The sequence below is a fragment of the Mixophyes fleayi genome, chromosome 4 (assembly GCF_038048845.1).
Source record: "Mixophyes fleayi isolate aMixFle1 chromosome 4, aMixFle1.hap1, whole genome shotgun sequence".
Taxonomy (NCBI): domain Eukaryota; kingdom Metazoa; phylum Chordata; class Amphibia; order Anura; family Limnodynastidae; genus Mixophyes; species Mixophyes fleayi.
Genome location: NC_134405.1, coordinates 34,562,160 through 34,580,522, shown reverse-complemented (window position 1 = coordinate 34,580,522; position 18,363 = coordinate 34,562,160). Strand labels below are relative to the sequence as shown.

The following is an 18,363-nucleotide window of genomic DNA, read 5'->3' as shown; positions in this document are numbered from 1 at the left end:
AAGAATCCGGAGATTCATACATTTACCCCATGGTGTCTTTATATGATTCTTGCTGTTCATGTCCTCATATCTAATGTCTCAAGGATATCAAAATGATGTATTTATTATCATACTTTTATTTAGATAGCACCAATCATATTATACAATGCTGTACACAGAATATGTAATTAATCACATATCAGTCTCTGTCCCATTGGAGTTTACAGTCTAAATTCTCTACCACACACTCTCTGGTCCATTTTCTCTGAAGATAATTAACCAAGGCTTCATTTTGGCTTAGTGGTTAGTACTTCTGCCTAACAGCACTGCGGTAATGAGTTCAATTCCCCACCATGGCCTTATCTGTGTGGAGTTAGTATGTTCTCCCCGTGTTTGCGTGGGTTACTTCCAGGTGCTTCGGTTTCCTCCCACACTCCAAAAACATACTGGTAGGTTAATTGGCTGCTAGCAAATGGACCCTAGTCTCCTAGGGGCAGGGAATGATGTGAATGACAAAATATTCTCTGCACAGCGCTGTGGAATTGTTAGCGCTATATAAATAAATCCTGATAAACATACCAGTGTATTTCTGATCTGTAGGAGGAAACGGGAAGACATTTAGGAATCACACACAAACATGGGGAGAGTATATAAGTTCCACATCAATAGGACTCTGGTCATGACACTCAGTGCTGTGAGACAGTCATGCTAACCACTGTGTCACTGTGTGGCTTATCTTAATAGGATACCCTTTTGTGTTCCAGACATAAATTTTATATCTGATCTCCCATGGCTAGCAAAATCATATCTTTATTCTCACTCTCTCTAGGCTACTATCATGGTTTTCCAAGCACTGGCAGAGTATCAGGTAAAAAAGGCAAACATCAAGGTGTTGAATATGGATATTTCCTGCCACTTACCTGAGAGAAAAGACCCCATAAACTACCGCTTGAATCTAGAAAATGCCCTACAGGCTCGTTCTGATGAGGTGAGAACTGATTATGCAGCATAGAGATAGTTTGTGGCACATATTATATGATTGTATAGTAAGCAATGTGTAAACACGCTAGATGCCTCTATCCGACCTCACGCCTACACACAGGGGTGGCAGCAATTTTGTGGACTGATTCAATGTTATTCAGAATTATTCCTATGAATAATACTGTGCTACAATATTTTCGTGAGGGTTCATAGTTTAGAGAATGTGAACAAATACCAATAATAACATCTGGGGGTAAATGTATGAACCTCCGGATTCTTCATCTCCGGCGAGTTCAGTGTCTTCAGCACTTAAATTTAAAGCGGCGCTGCCTTGTAAAGGGAGACTTCCCTTTACAAGGCAGCGCCGCTTTAAATTTAAGCTTAAGGTTCTTTATATGCTTTGCCTGGGCCCAAGGGCTTGCAACATCTTGAAATTGGATCACTATTGTTGGCAACCATGCTTGATCCTATGAGTAAGTCATATGTAATGTCTTTCTTTCCAAATGACACAAATCTTCAAAGATGTAAACAGCTGCTTGTGAACAAGTTGTCAGCTCAATTTGCACATGACACGTCCTCTGTTTCAGCTTCTCCTTAAAAGGCTACTGCTCAAAAATACATATCACATTTTCTAAGAGTCACTCTGATGATGAGTCAACACAGCGCACTAATGTGAAAAATTATTATAACATCTGGTCAGGATTAAAAGAAATGCCCAAATAAATTGGCACCTCTACCATGTCTCAATCTGATACACCTTGTATTAGTAGAATGGTGGAGGGATTACTTTAATGATAATGTACAAATTAATATTACAGATAGTCCCTTTGGTTTCTCTGAAAAAAAAGGCAATTTGGAGTCCTTGTATAAACTAGCTATGGTGTACTTAAGCTGCCCACCCTCTAGTGTGTACTCTTAAAGACTGTTTAGCACAGGCATAAACATTGTGAGCAATCATCATCAGTGCCGTAACTAGACATTTTAGTGCCCTGGGCGAGACAAGGCACCGGCGCCCCCCATCTAAGTGGAAGTGGCATTTTACAAGTGGGTGTGGCCAACCTAATGTGGGGGTGTGGCTAGCACCTTACTGAAATTACTCTGTTACACATATTTGCAAATGCATGAGATATATATATATATATATATATATATAGACCAATGGGACACCCCAGTCCCCATTGAGTATTATGGGGACTGCTGGATTGTGCGATAATTTGCTTAATGAGGAAGATATCTCCGATATCTCCTGTTAGACTTTTGTTAAATGGCCACATTACTTAAAAATGTCTAAGCCATTCAGAAAAATCCATTTCGCATAGTTTAGGGCTCTGTGATTGTACAATTCATTATCCTTTATTGGATATTAATTACATATTACTTCAAATGTTTGGTTAAATTCAACTTACATAATGTACAATTCTGTCCAGAAAAAAAACATACATAAAACACAATTGTATACATTTATAAATCTCTGTAATATTATGCATCACATGAAATGAAAGTTATTTCTTATCAGTGTTCAGCACTGAGGCAAACATGTGAAATGGTTAAAAGATGATAACCAGTTAAAATTCACAAAGCTTCTATTTATAAACAATGTCCTGAATGAACATTCCTCCTAATGTTTGTAAATCCTGAATATTGGCATAGGTGTCCAGGAATAGTGGAAACGTTCACTTACAGTTAGTGGCAGTATATCCCTTTCCGTGTCCGGTTTCTATCTGCAGAGCTTGTTACCTCTCCTATATAAATTGGAGGGTGATTAACTCCTGGATCTGGCGTGACTGCAGCATTCCATCCAGCTTCTGAAAGGGACTAATACACACGGACGTCATGAGAGAGAGAGAGATTAACTTTCCGCAGTGGAACGCACATGCGTTCCACTGCGGAAAGTTAATCTCTCTCTCTCTCATGACGTCCGTGTGTGGACGGTAAAAAGGCAGAAGATAGGGCTAGGTAGCGGGCGGCTGCTGCGCCCACTTAGGCTTGCGCCCGGGGTGACGGCACCGTCCGCACCACCCTAGTTACGGCTCTGATCATCATAGGAGGTTACTTCCCAAAAATGTTGAAAAAATTGTTTTCACCAAACAAATCAATCACTTCGGCCACAAAATTGTCATTTCTTGTTACTAATGCGCATGTCCTTTTTAATATACAACATAAGCTACCGCTTGAATCTAGAAAATGCCCTACAGGCTCGTTCTGATGAGGTGAGAACTGAATATGCAGCATGGAGATAGTTTGTGGCACATATTATATGATTGTATAGTAAGCAATGTGTAAACACGCTAGATGCCTCTATCCGACCTCATGCCTACACACAGGGGTGGCAGCAATTTTGTGGACTGATTCAATGTTATTCAGAATTATTCCTATGAATACTACTGTGCTACAATATTTTCGTGAGGGTTCATAGTTTAGAGAATGTGAACAAATACCAATAATAACATCTGGGGGTAAATGTATGAACCTCCGGATTCTTCATCTCCGGCGAGTTCAGTGTCTTCAGCACTTAAATTTAAAGCGGCGCTGCCTTGTAAAGGGAGACTTCCCTTTACAAGGCAGCGCCGCTTTAAATTTAAGCTTAAGGTTCTTTATATGCTTTGCCTGGGCCCAAGGGCTTGCAACATCTTGAAATTGGATCACTATTGTTGGCAACCATGCTTGATCCTATGAGTAAGTCATATGTAATGTCTTTCTTTCCAAATGACACAAATCTTCAAAGATGTATGTAAACAGCTGCTTGTGAACAAGTTGTCAGCTCAATTTGCACATGACACGTCCTCTGTTTCAGCTTCTCCTTAAAAGGCTACTGCTCAAAAATACATATCACATTTTCTAAGAGTCACTCTGATGATGAGTCAACACAGCGCACTAATGTGAAAAATTATTATAACATCTGGTCAGGATTAAAAGAAATGCCCAAATAAATTGGCACCTCTACCATGTCTCAATCTGATACACCTTATATTAGTAGAATGGTGGAGGGATTACTTTAATGATAATGTACAAATTAATATCACAGATAGTCCCTTTGGTTTCTCTGAAAAAAAAGGCAATTTGGAGTCCTTGTATAAACTAGCTATGGTGTACTTAAGCTGCCCACCCTCTAGTGTGTACTCTTAAAGACTGTTTAGCACAGGCATAAACATTGTGAGCAATCATCATCAGTGCCGTAACTAGACATTTTAGTGCCCTGGGCGAGACAAGGCACCGGCGCCCCCCATCTAAGTGGAAGTGGCATTTTACAAGTGGGTGTGGCCAACCTAATGTGGGGGTGTGGCTAGCACCTTACTGAAATTACTCTGTTACACATATTTGCAAATGCATGAGATATATATATATATATATATATATATATATATATATATATATATATATAGACCAATGGGACACCCCAGTCCCCATTGAGTATTATGGGGACTGCTGGATTGTGCGATAATTTGCTTAATGAGGAAGATATCTCCGATATCTCCTGTTAGACTTTTGTTAAATGGCCACATTACTTAAAAATGTCTAAGCCATTCAGAAAAATCCATTTCGCATAGTTTAGGGCTCTGTGATTGTACAATTCATTATCCTTTATTGGATATTAATTACATATTACTTCAAATGTTTGGTTAAATTCAACTTACATAATGTACAATTCTGTCCAGAAAAAAAACATACATAAAACACAATTGTATACATTTATAAATCTCTGTAATATTATGCATCACATGAAATGAAAGTTATTTCTTATCAGTGTTCAGCACTGAGGCAAACATGTGAAATGGTTAAAAGATGATAACCAGTTAAAATTCACAAAGCTTCTATTTATAAACAATGTCCTGAATGAACATTCCTCCTAATGTTTGTAAATCCTGAATATTGGCATAGGTGTCCAGGAATAGTGGAAACGTTCACTTACAGTTAGTGGCAGTATATTCCTTTCCGTGTCCGGTTTCTATCTGCAGAGCTTGTTACCTCTCCTATATAAATTGGAGGGTGATTAACTCCTGGATCTGGCGTGACTGCAGCATTCCATCCAGCTTCTGAAAGGGACTAATACACACGGACGTCATGAGAGAGAGAGAGATTAACTTTCCGCAGTGGAACGCACATGCGTTCCACTGCGGAAAGTTAATCTCTCTCTCTCTCATGACGTCCGTGTGTGGACGGTAAAAAGGCAGAAGATAGGGCTAGGTAGCGGGCGGCTGCTGCGCCCACTTAGGCTTGCGCCCGGGGCGACGGCACCGTCCGCACCACCCTAGTTACGGCTCTGATCATCATAGGAGGTTACTTCCCAAAAATGTTGAAAAAATTGTTTTCACCAAACAAATCAATCACTTCGGCCACAAAATTGTCATTTCTTGTTACTAATGCGCATGTCCTTTTTAATATACAACATAAGTGTGGGTAGGAGGGTCAACATGCAATTCCATCTTGCACTATTTTACATTATGGGCTTTGCCCACATGGTCTTATCGTCTTCTCTAAAAAGTATTTTGATGCTGCTGATATCCATTTAATAAACTTCTATTAGTGCCTTTCTACAATGTGCCACACATGCTGTCTATAACTGTAAATGTTGTGTCTGGTCTTTCTTCCACCATTTGACTTCTGTGAACAGGCCACCTAGGTTTACCATCTTTTCTAAAATGTCTATTGATGCAGCTGCTATCTGTCTAATGAGCATTGTAGAGAGGCAGTCTACAATATGTCAACAATGCTGTGTATTGTTAAAAATAACCAATAAGTGCATCATCTTACTTTCACCATTTCACTGCTGGGTGAGGTCCACGTTGATCTATCTTCTTTTCTAAAATGACAATCCTATCAGCCAGTTCTCTAACTGTATGTTTTAAACAGTTTAATCAATTAAACTGCCATCCTATCTGCTGTGCCACTAAGATTAATAAGTATTATATCTTTTTTTAAACTGCCTTGTTTTTGTGCCATTTCTCTGTCCCTATTTTAAGCCAGCCAGTTTGCTGCAGCCTTTGGCCAATATTAGTGAAAATATTAACAGTTGTGAGGTGGTCATTTAAAATTAATGAAAAAGAACCAAAATCAAAACACATGAATTTTTTTGGGCCAAAACCAAAACAGCACAAAATGGGTTTAGAAACATATCCAAAACCAAAACATAGGAGCCTGCACACATCTCTACGGCTCTTGGCAATCTAACTCTTGAGTTTGATTTTAATGTCTGTTATTGATCCGTATGATAACTCTATTAATGTATAGAGGTAAGCGAATACACCCAATTTGTCCAGGAGAAGAGATGTTTGCCCTTTAATAAATCAGCCCCTGTGTTCTATAGCTAAAACCACCTTTAAAAGATGTCTGCTGCACAAGGACCAGTGCTGTTTGCTTGTCACCCAAGCCAATATTTTCCAGCTAGCCCCTGAGATTGATTATGTAATATTACTGTCTAACCGAAGTAGGAAATTTGTGGTCTCAAAGTCACCTGTTTTCTTGACAATTCAGAAAATATCAATATTAAATATAAATATTGTATTCATGTCTGGCTTATAACTTCACCTTCTTTTCTACAGACCAACATAAATAAAGATTTTGTAGTGAAGGCAAAAGGAAATGGACAAGCTACTCTAACGGTGAGAAATGCCAAAATACATATTTTCAATCATTACAATTGCATTACTTTTATAGGGGTTTTGAGAGTATAGACAGGACATAAATGTACAGAACCTAAAGTAAATATCCATGCAAATATTGGAGATAACAATTATAAAAATACAGCATATATTATAATTATAGAATAGTTAGAAAGGCTGTTTTGTTGCATCCGCTGGGGGTACTCTTACATTGGATTCTCTATCCAACCAAGGACAATGTTTACAGTGATGTATGTCATTTCTGAATTGTAAACATGTCTATTTGATCGCTCAGGAAATAACAAAGAGAACTCTTAAATTAATAATTGACAAGTATCACAGGGTAAAAAAAAATACGAAACTGGGTGCCAAAATTAGATTTATGAAGCAAAGGTAAAAGAAATCCCGTTAAAGAACTGTCTGCTCTCTCTTATAACAAGACTAATGAGAGTAACGGAACACTGTGACTCTATTTAATGTGTCACTTTTGTGCATTGTTTTAATTACACTGGTACTTGTGCACATATAAATCTACTTCTTATAAAATAAGCCTGGATGTAATCTGCAGCCTATAGAAAGCACAAGCTGATGCCCAATATCCACTACCTCTGAGGATGTGTGACGATCAAATCGTTTTGGGGGAGGAAAGTGTCTCTTGTGCCCCCTGCTGAGCCAGGAAGGCTTCTCTAAATGTTAATAAATCTTGTCCGTACATTGGTGGAGTATAGTGCTTTCTTTCACAGATGATTCTACTGCCCAGCTCCACCCATCAAGAACCGCCCCTCCAGTCGATTCAATCTTTACGCTGCCAGCCAGGCCCACAATGCACATAAAAACATGAACATTTGCTCTGCAGCTTCACAAAAGTCCTTTACATTAATGAGCAAAAATCTGCAAAATAATATGAATATTTATAGAAAAATAATTTAATAATATAAAATTATATGTATAATCCTTACAATTAAATATTGTTATAAAGGCTTTAATGAAGATACACATATTGCATTTACAGTAAATTTCAACGGTGGCATTTTCAGTATAGTTTGAGGACATGTCATAAGTAGGAGATTTTGTCGGAATAGTGTATTGTCATGTTAAACAGTTGAGTTCCTAACTGATGAGCCACTTGGGGAAACTGTTTCCATGACTGTTATACAATAGACTATCCATAGAATACTGATTGCTGCCAACATGTAAGTATACTTTTCAGGAACACAGTACCGCTAAGCAGGTGCTTCTAGTCATTCCACCCCTGGAAGGTGAGCCATTGTTAAGTTCCCCACAATTCCATGTGCACTTAGCATGCTATGGGTACATGACCTTTTATTGTAATAGAAATAGTTATTTTCAGTAAATATAAAAATGTACTAGTATACGGCATAAACACTGGAGGTAGTCATATTGTGGGCTAAACCCATATGCAGTACATGAGAATACAGCCAACTAAAATCACTGATGCATGTAGAAAGTCATTAATAGGCTACATTCCCCTCAATATTGGTACAGCCAACCCCACAGAATGAATGCTTCCATTGTGTGTAAGGGCTGGTACACTACAACTGATTTAATGATTTCATATTGTTGCTGATGACATCACTCTCTGTGCAGGTGATGGCGGTGTACTATGAGATAGTGACAGAGAAGGAAAAAGAGTGCAGTAACTTTGATCTTTCTGTCACTGTGAAGGACGAGCCTCATGGTGAGTGTGATTGTAATTGTATTTTCTATTGGACAGTAAATACTATATAGGTGGTAATGTATAGTGTATCGAGATTATAAGGATATTGAAAATAGCTGAGACACCTGTTGCTTTTCTCTATGATGCAACCCATAACTAAAGCTGCTATACATGGACTGATCAAGACATATGGTTATACTTATGTGGGTGACAAATAAGATCAAACCAGTTACTTAATGTTCAGACAATCATGTGATCTAAATGTTAGATAATCTGATTACTCTACAACATCAAACTGGCTCTCCACATTGCTGTATTTGGTATAACACAATTTTAAAGTACAGTAATATAATTTTTTATTATGCACAGATGTTCTCAATATATTTTGAACTGATGAACTAAATGAATGCGGAGGGGGGCTAAGCATCACAAATCCCATCGATGTGATTTACTGCAAAACACATCATGGAGGCCCCCATCCCACCTACTTCACTAGGAAGTGGGAAGTATGCTGGAGAATTGCCTGCTCTCCAGGGAGTCCAGGAAATCTGGAGCCTCCCGGACATTCCATGAGAGTGTGCTAGTATGAAGTGTGTTGTTTTATTGTCTATATTTGTAGTATATTAAATAATGTTTATATGTACATTTGTTCCTATGCAGTTTCAAGACCAGATGGAGCCTTGAAGACAATGTCTATGACGCTCTGCTTCAGGTTTGTCATCAAAATTCTCTATAGTCTTCTTAAGTCAAACTGTCAATGAGTGGGAATTGCTAAAGAGGAATAGGTGGAAGAGAAGAAATTAAGTGAACCCTAAGTCTGATCGGCAGGAAAAGCTAGTGAGTAGCTTAAGTAAGCATTTCATATGGGTATTTTCAAATTGTACCTTTAGCATCGGTTAAATAAACCTAACATATACTGTGATAGCAAATAAAATACTCAATAAACAGTATAAGAAACATTATAACCATTACAATGAGTAGGCGGACAGCCTTAAAGAAAACAGATTATCTACAGCAAATAACACCATCTTGTTAACAGAACCATTGCTGAGATACAGCTTACGTAAAATGACGTTCTCCATGAGTGTCTGCATCACGTGATTGGAACATTTTCACAATCGCGCAGTCCGATACCACCATCCCCATGACCCAATCTTGTATCTCCAGACACTGATGCCTGGTGAGATCAACTGTTGCTAGGCTGTAATTTGGTAATGGCTGAGTCACAGAAAGACAAAGGTTTAAAATAAAAATGTCACCAAGATGTGGATTTCCTACTTAAATTTGGTATGGAAATTTAGATGTACGTTGCAAGCTAAGGGAATCATGAAAAAGGTTTTACTTTGACCTAGAGCTAGTTGTGAGCTTCATAAACAGCAGAAATCATTTAGAAAGCACAATGGATGCGCATTGCAAAATGGCTTGGTTTTGCACCAGGTCACCTAGATGGTCTGCCCTGTGTACAGCACAGTACACACTAACTTTCTACTTTTGAGAATCACCTCTAAAAACATAAGTGCACCTAGGTTTACATGGAGGTGGAAAAATCTGAAAAGGTGCATAAATGAAATGCTTTAGCAAACAGATATTTAGTTTCTTTTTGAAGATTTTTAGAGTGGGGACCTTGCGGACCGTACACGGCAGTGAGTTCCAAAGAGAAGGAGCAGCAAAGCTAAAAGCTCAATTCCCAAATGAGGCATCAGAGATCTTTGGTACTGTTAGAAGTCTTTAATCTGCAGATGAAATTGAGTTAGTGGGAGAATAGTGAATCAGAACTGCTTTCAATTCCCAGGAGCTTGGTTATGTAGGGTTTTGAGTGTCAATAAATCAATCTTGAAACTGAATCCCCAACTTACAGTCAGCCAATGAAGTGAATAGAGAACAGGAGGTGGATGCATGAAAGTCCGATTTCTGCAAGTCGCCGGAAATCGGCGACTTTGCAGCTAAAATTTAAAGCGGCGATGGCTTGTAAAGGCAAGTTTGCCTTTACAAGCCATCGCCGCTTTAAATTTTAGCTGCAAAGTCGCCGATTTCCGGCGACTTGCAGAAATCGGACTTTCATACATTTACCCCCAGGTGTTATGTGGCAGGAACAGAGTTGGTTAGTTTATAGACTGGTTGCTGCATTTTGTACCAGCTACAAGAGGAAAAACCTGAAATAAGGAGAAAAGGTGCAGTTCTAGAGCTCCAAGAAGTGAAGTTCTTCTTCTGAAAGACCCAAGTAGAGTGCATGGCAGTAGTCCAAGCATAAGGATACAAATATGTTTAGGAGTGTAGGAATTTTTTTCTGAGGAATCAAATACTTGATTCTGGTTATGTTTCTCAGATGAAAGAATGTAGATTTGATCATGGCTGAAACTTGAGCTTTGCAAGTGTTTTCAGATTTTTGAACACCGATGCTTAAGCCCAATGGCTGGCCAAGGTGCCATCTTGTTATTTGGTGTTCATAAGAACTTGTAGTGACAGGATGGATCTCCTATGTCACTCTGTATGTTGTATTACTGGGGACCATCTGAGCATGCCTTGCCACTGTCCCCTTTTTCTTATAAATGCGCCCTCTAACCTCAGTAGGAGGCATTTTTGCTGCCACCACTAGGCTCCTTAGCAGCACTTAGAACCACGTCCTTCTGGGTAAATCTCACTGCTAGTGTATCCCCTTGCTGGTACATCTGGGTTCCCTGACCTCTTGCCTTCAGATCAGGGTTGCTGTGGATGGTTCCCCCTGGCCTATCACACTGGCCAGAGCTGCAGGGTAGCAGGCAGAGCGTTGGTAGTAGACGCTGGGTCCCAACCTCAGAACAGCTGGATAAGAGGTTAGATTGGGTCTAATCTGCAGGTAACAGCAGGTAAGTAGGCATCAAAACAGGTTGCTTGAAGCAGTGATGTTTATTAGCTCTTGTCGTCCTAATAATTACACTTATATACACTTGATTAAGGTAATAGTTATCTCCAGAAGTACAGATGGTATAATAATACATTACATGGTCAAACCGTGCTTTTTTATACAGTTTGGGACACAGCATGGCAGGGGTGTAAACCAGCCCCCTATTCCGAACATGCCCCGAAACATCTGATATTACTTTGGATAGATTAACATTAGGATGCGATATTTCTCTAGACATAGAGTTAACACAATTTAACTTAAAATTCACAGCAAACTGTTATATCCTACATTACTTTTATCCTGACTCTACATTAATCAGACAGGTTACTGTCTCTCTAACAAGACGTGACAACTGGTAACGACCTCCTGCTGGGCCTTCGGCTAACTTGCTTAGCATTTCCTGCTATTAGCAAAACAGACTCCCTCTGACCTGGCATAATGCATTAGAAATCAATACATTTATTTATACTGAAATACACACAATATAATAAAAATATCAGTACATTTCTTATACACAGTATCAAAAATCAGTACATTTGCAATTATATAAATTGACACACTGCGCTAATAATTTAAATATATTTATACGATTAGTTATTTATAAGTGATCCAGCCACACCTCTGTTTTATCAGAATTCAATCTCAGTCAATTGCCACTCATTCACCCCTGGAGCTCAGCTAAACAGCCATTTAGTATTTGGTAGTAGGTAGTATCCCAAGCAAAGGGCAGGTACTATTGAGTATTATCTGCATAGCAGTGGAAGTTAGGGCTCTCTGATTATTTCACCCAGTGGTAGCATGTAATTTGTACTGCATATAACATGGAAAACAGGATAGAGTCCTGTGGAACGTCACTTGAGAGTGGTACTGGTGCAGATGAGTATACTCCTGATGACACTCTCTGTGACCTACTGGTGAAAAATATTTGAACCAGTGTGCCATCCAGGCCACAGAACATCTTCTAACAGAGACCATGGTATCAAATGGTGCAGAGAGTTCAAGGAGGATTAATATCGAACAATCGCCTCTTTCTGTTGACATCTGGGGGTAAATGTATTAACCTCCGGTTTCTTCAACCCCGCGAGTTCGGCATCTTCGGCGTTTAAATTTAAAGCGGCGCTGCCTTGTAAAGGGAAACTTCCCTTTACAAGGCAGCTCCGCTTTAAATTTAAGCACCGAAGACGCCGAACTTGCGGGGTTGAAGAAACCGGAGGTTAATACATTTACCCCCAGAAGTTCATTAAGCACACATACCAGGGCTGTTTCAGTTTCCTTACTGGAATGGATCATAAATATTGTAGGTTGTAGGTTGACAGACAGGTTTCCTGCTATCACTTCTCTAAAACCTTCTCTAGAAATAGACGTTGTCATACTGTCTGGCTCTAAATAAGGTTGATTTTTTTAAAAGAGGTCTGACATCTGTTTCCTTTAGTAGTTTATGCCAATTGCCTCTCTGCAAAGAGTGTTGTTCTATCTTGGCAAATTCTGGGCCAATTACATAAATGAACCCTATTGAAAAGGTTTTTGGGGCTGGGTCCTGATCACAAGTAGTTAGACACAACCTTATGGTATTTCAAAAATTTCTTTCATTTTTCTACATTAAGAGAGTCAAAGCTTGTCCTAGAGGCTTGGTCATGCTGGTCTGTAAGACCTCTCTACTGTACAGAAAAGTTGAACTTGCCTGTTGTTTGCTGAAATAATGTCATTGGTCTGTAACTTAGACATCTTACTGGTGATTGTGGATTGGTATTTTTCAATATGTTTGATAAGTTTTAGCTTACCCTCTACCAAGCATGTTTTGTGTCATTTTCTTTCAATGCTGCAAACCCTCTTGTTGAACTCACCAATATTGTTGTCAAGCCAAGCAGCTTGGTGTTGTGGTATGCAGGATTCTATTCGCACAGGAGCCATAGTGTCCATTGCATTTGCCACATGCTTATTGTAGTAACAGAAAAGAGAACAAGGAACCTCACAGGCACACATGACACCACAGAGATCTAGATTTGCTGTCAGTGACTAGACAGTAACATCCCTCATTGGACAATACCTAGTCATCTCCATTGGTGAGGTTCTATTTTGAGAAGTTACAACTGACGACAAAATTGGTGGTGATCTGATCAGTTAACTGAGTTTATTGTTCAACCAAAGACTTGTAATCCAGTCTGGAAAACAAGATCAAGGGTGTGACCACTTTGCATAACAGCAAAGGGAATAGCTTGTGTGAAGTGCAGAGCATTCCTTGGGCAGAGGAGGTCTTGCCCATGGTGTGAGAGTTTATCATCGACCCAATTCATTGAAATGCCCTAGGATAAGCCATCTTTGATTCTTCATATTCAAGAATGGACATGATTGTTCTACCCAAACATCAAGCTGCTCTGTTCACAGAACAATTTCAAATCTTGAAACAGTAATCATTACAGGTTAAAACCATTTAGTTTAAAAGACACTGATAATGGTAACAAGTTTAATATATCCAGTACACTATATAGTAAAGTATGTTAATACTTTGGTAGTAAACAACTAATTTAAAAGACAATTTTTGAGTCCAAATCTGAATTTTTGGAGCTAAACATTCACAAACAGATTCACTATTCGTGAAATACTTAAATTTATAAGATACTTCGATCCACTCATCTGTGGTGGTATCATTCTTGCATTTCTGGGCTGTGTAAGACACAACACTGACACTTCTGTTACCAAGATTACTGCAATATGAGTGCAGACAGGAAGGTGTTAGCAGGGAACCAGAACCTGACACAATATTGATGTGTTGGAGATTACCACTGACAAGTTGAATGGGGTGTAAAATGAATGATACATGTGAGATTATTTGAACTGCCAAGCCAAACCAATCCTAGTATTTAACAGATGTTTGCCATTTTCTCAGGCACCGCAAATCTGTAGATGCCACCATGTCTATCCTGGATGTTTCCATGATGACTGGATTCTCTCCAGATGTTGAAGATCTCAAGAAGGTAAGTGGTTATGTAGGGTGGAGAACCTAGCACATTATCTCAAACATGCCTTTTAGACCGTTCACAATTAGATATACTGTAGTATGTCAAAATGGTGGCGTAATACAAATGATAACTGTTCAGACTATACACTTCAATTGTGGTATATAATTCAAATGGCTGATTAGAGCTGGTTTACTGTGAGACAGGTGGAATTGTGGTGCAGAACGTTTCAGGCTCTTCATTTATTATTGTTTGGCAAGTGGAGGAGCCCAACGGAACACCACTGCTTCCAATTGGAAGTGAGAGAATTAGACAGATTCCACGGTAAGACTTTGTTTGATAAACACAGTCACTTGGTACATTTATATTAGCATTTATAGGGAGTTTGAAAATATCTATATCTGTCAAAATGAAATGTCTATTTTGAAGAAATATCAGTACAGTTGTGGTGTCTGAAATGTAATATTCTTATTTTTGTAGCTTAGAAAAGGAGTAGACAGATTCATCTCTGATTTTGAAATCAACAAAGGGGCATTTGATAAAGGGACCCTGATAATCTACCTTAACAAGGTGAGAAGCAAACATTGTCACTACATCTTGTGTCTTTTAATATCTCTCTAGTGTTTTTGATTGTCTTTATTTATTGTATAAAATTATATTTAGATATACTGAATTTTTTTAAGGAATGTAAATTTGCGTGAAATTGCTCTGTGCATGCCTAGAAACTGACTTTATGCCAATGAACGCAAGTACATGCAATTTATCTGTGAACCCAATGACACTTCCGACAGCCTACGAATTAAAAGGTGGAAGGGGAAGGGAGGGTGCGTATGCACATAGGTAATGTACAGTAAGGGCGTGCCAAGGTCGAACTCACAGACATTCGTCCAATTCAAGTTCTGAACATCTCTCAGGCACGTGATTTTTAGCCGTTTCACTTGCACCAGCTACAGGTGTAAGTGCCGAATGACAATGATGATGGTCACTTATGCATGCTAGAACATGTGTTTGCAATTAAGAACAACTGTAGAAATACATTTTATGTACAATAGTCAATAATAACATCCTAATAAATGTTTTTTAAATGTATTTTTATTCATGATTATATTATCAACTGGTGTTAATATTTAACTTTATTCTGTGCTTTCTGATGTGGCTTTATATATGCATTGTGCGTGTCCTGCAGTGTGTTGTGGCTGTCTGCATAAGGCAAACACTTTATAGCCAGAGTATACGTACACAAATGGAAATATTTTTTCACATCTGATTGTACCTGAATACAGGTGTACGTGCATGCAATTTTAGTCTGATTTTAAAAAACACACAAATTGTGTTCACTTTACATGGTTCAGGCACAATATGAGAGGATTAGAGTTAGGGAACTTCACCACTGGCCGTTAGTGTTAGTCACCTAAGACCAGCTTTTTCCAGTGCTAAACAAAAAATAATATTTCCTCGATTGACAAAACTAAGCCATAAATATGCCTTTTACCCTATTCTTCCTAATGAAGCAAATTTCTCTCCTTGAGAAATTCCCTATCCCTGTGGAAGAGTAGCCGTGTTAACAAACAGTCATTAGTACTGATGATCGATCTAATATAAAAGTTTATTTTTTTATACACAGCAATTCTTTTCAGTGGTAATCGTTTTTTAACGATTACCACCATTCCGATACGCAGAATTCCGGCAAAAAAAATATGAAAGAGTGAAAAAACGAAAGAAAATGAAACAGACTTACCTTGAGTCTGACGCTGGAGATGACTGATGGAAACAGCAAGGTGACAGTAAGCCATTGTGATGAAAGAACTGTGCGGCACTGCAATTTGACATCATTGCGACAACTGTCAATCTAAATTTAAAGCTGTAATGTGGGGTTAGGTGTTTAAACACTTAACCTCAGGGGTCTCCACATTGCTACTTTCAATTTACATTCACAGACGTCGTGATGTCGTCAAATTACAGTGCTGCACAGTTCTTTCATCAGAATGGCTTACTGTCAGCGTGCTGTTTCCATCGGTCCTCTCCAGTGCTAAGCACCGTGCTGCCCCATCTTCTTAACTATGTGACAAAAACACATTCTGAGGTCCACAAAAAAGAGTTCCTCTAGAATTCAGTGCAACCATCCCAGCCTGGCATAGCCTAGTGTTGGTCGATACTTTTGTAGGGGGACTCCACACTCTTTGACCCTGCATTTGTTAGCAGTAACCAGCCCACGCTAAGCATCCGTGTTGGTGACTTTTTGTTTGGGGGGGGGGGGGAGTGGGTGCCACACAGATTTTCATTATTTATTCTCTTATTTTATTTAAACATAGTAAAAAGTGTGCTTATGCTTTCATAATTGTTCACCAGCATTTTTCTTTACAGCAGACCTTTGCAACCTACAACAAATACGACTACAAAATACTTGTTCTTGTGATTATATTTTGTATTGGAAAAACTTTAGCTAGAAAAAAAAATGTATTTTAGTTTAAGATGTGTCAGCCTACATCGGAATTAAAGCTATTTTATGCTCATGACATGTCAGGATGCTTGGCTACACAAGCCCTTGCATGGGTCGCCCTCAGGTCCTTACCTAGATCACTTCAATGTGTCTCAACTACTTGAGTCACAATCATTTTCCAAGATGGCACAGTAGGTACGCTAAAATCAATACAAAGGTTTTGCTGTACCTTTTGCAGAATATCAGTCTGTCCCTGATGTTTTTCCTGGAGAGAAGTGGCTTCTTTGTCGGCCTTTTTGACACCAGGCCAACCTCCAAAAGTCTGCACTCACTCCTGCCAGTTAAGAGTAAAGCAAAACATGTGCAAATTTTCTCCTGATCAAACCATTTTGCAATGTAAGGGATACAAATGCATTTATATTTTTTTAGCATGCAGGGAAAACACCGGCTGCTTTTGCATGTAGCACATAAATACTGTACAGCTTTATGTTTACATGGCAATTTGGAGTTGAGCTAGGACATGCTCTCCCTAAATCTGTCCACACATTTTTTAAATTTGACCCCCTCCAACCTCCTTAAACACTGTACGCTTAATAGGAGTCCTCAGATTCAATGATTTATGAGTAGGAAAAAATCCAATAGCAGCTCCCCCAAAACGTGTTGGGTATTTGGACAGCTTCAGAGAAATCAGAGAGAACATTTACTTAAGGCATATTGAGAGTCAATCAATCAATAATGTAGTGAGTATGTTTTTCTGTGATAGCTCTTTACATCCAGGGAACTGCATATTTATTTAATCCGTAGTGCAGGGAGGTCCAATCTATATAGCCACATATAAAGAGCAGTTATGGGTGGAGCAGGGTAGACCAGTGATGAGGAGTAGAGCCCTGTGGATCCAATTTACCAAGATATGGAGTAGATCATTGGCTGTACATAATAATGGTGTAATCAATTCAGGAAAGGAACCGATTTTCAACTACCAGTCTCTTGGCCTCTGTGGCTAGTAGACGGTTTTACGGACCTTGTTCCTATATCAGTCATAACAAAATTCTCCAAATGGTCTGGAAAGGTAAGTTGGAATTAAAGCCAGATATTTAAATTGTGTCACATAATTTCATCATCATCATCTTAATTTATTTATATGGCTCTACAGAATCCGTGGCACCACACAAACAACAAAAAATAAACAGGGAAAAAAATTAAATAAAAAAATCCCCTAGGAGGGTGGTAAATGGCAGTAGAGCAAGGTAGAGTGTATGGTAAAAAGAGAAAAAGTGGCATTGCCATTGTTTCCTTTTTTCAGATACATTTTTATTGAGATTTTTCAAAACAAAAGAAAGAAAACAGACAACAAAGCAAAACATAAAAACATCTGCTACCATCCCCATAACTTTTCAAAACCCCCAAAACAGCTTGGCATCCGTAATGGGACACATACAAAACCAGAAGTGTGGAATATGGCATATAACATCAGGGTTTATGTGCTCTCACTATGAAAGCATCAAGTGAGTACATATCGCACAGGATATTAAATGACCAAAGTAGGATACATAGAATATAGAATGAATGTATACAGTTTTAAAAGAAAAGGCTGGTGCTGAGGGTGAGGCCAGCCAGGAAACCTTCCCTCTCATCACAACAATAATTTTGTCAAGGACTATCGGATCACCAGAAGAAGGTTTAAGCAGGTGTATTTGTTGATAACGGAGGTAAGACCTGGTGTCTCTAAGACTTTTATGCACGTGGGTCCAATCCTCATCAGAGAGAATCCCCAATTCAGGCTCCCATTTGGTCCGAAACGTATCCAATCGTTCAGGGGCCAGGACAAGACATAAATTATTTAA

At 38.8% G+C, this 18,363-nt stretch overlaps 1 protein-coding gene across 2 annotated transcripts in view; it reads left to right on the top strand.

The window, feature by feature from the left end:
- The window catches only part of LOC142151177 (venom factor-like), a 141,384-nt gene that overhangs the window by 104,454 nt on the left and 18,567 nt on the right, over positions 1 to 18,363 (top strand). Inside the window, exons 30-35 of one of the 2 annotated variants that reach the window (XM_075206542.1) lie at positions 809 to 967; positions 6,501 to 6,560; positions 8,169 to 8,259; positions 8,899 to 8,950; positions 14,010 to 14,097; positions 14,560 to 14,649. In XM_075206542.1, the coding sequence (XP_075062643.1) occupies positions 809 to 967; positions 6,501 to 6,560; positions 8,169 to 8,259; positions 8,899 to 8,950; positions 14,010 to 14,097; positions 14,560 to 14,649 (540 nt within the window). Of the gene's footprint in view, positions 1 to 808; positions 968 to 6,500; positions 6,561 to 8,168; positions 8,260 to 8,898; positions 8,951 to 9,277; positions 9,385 to 14,009; positions 14,098 to 14,559; positions 14,650 to 18,363 lie in introns of those variants that run through there. The other variant, XM_075206543.1, reaches the window with a different exon arrangement.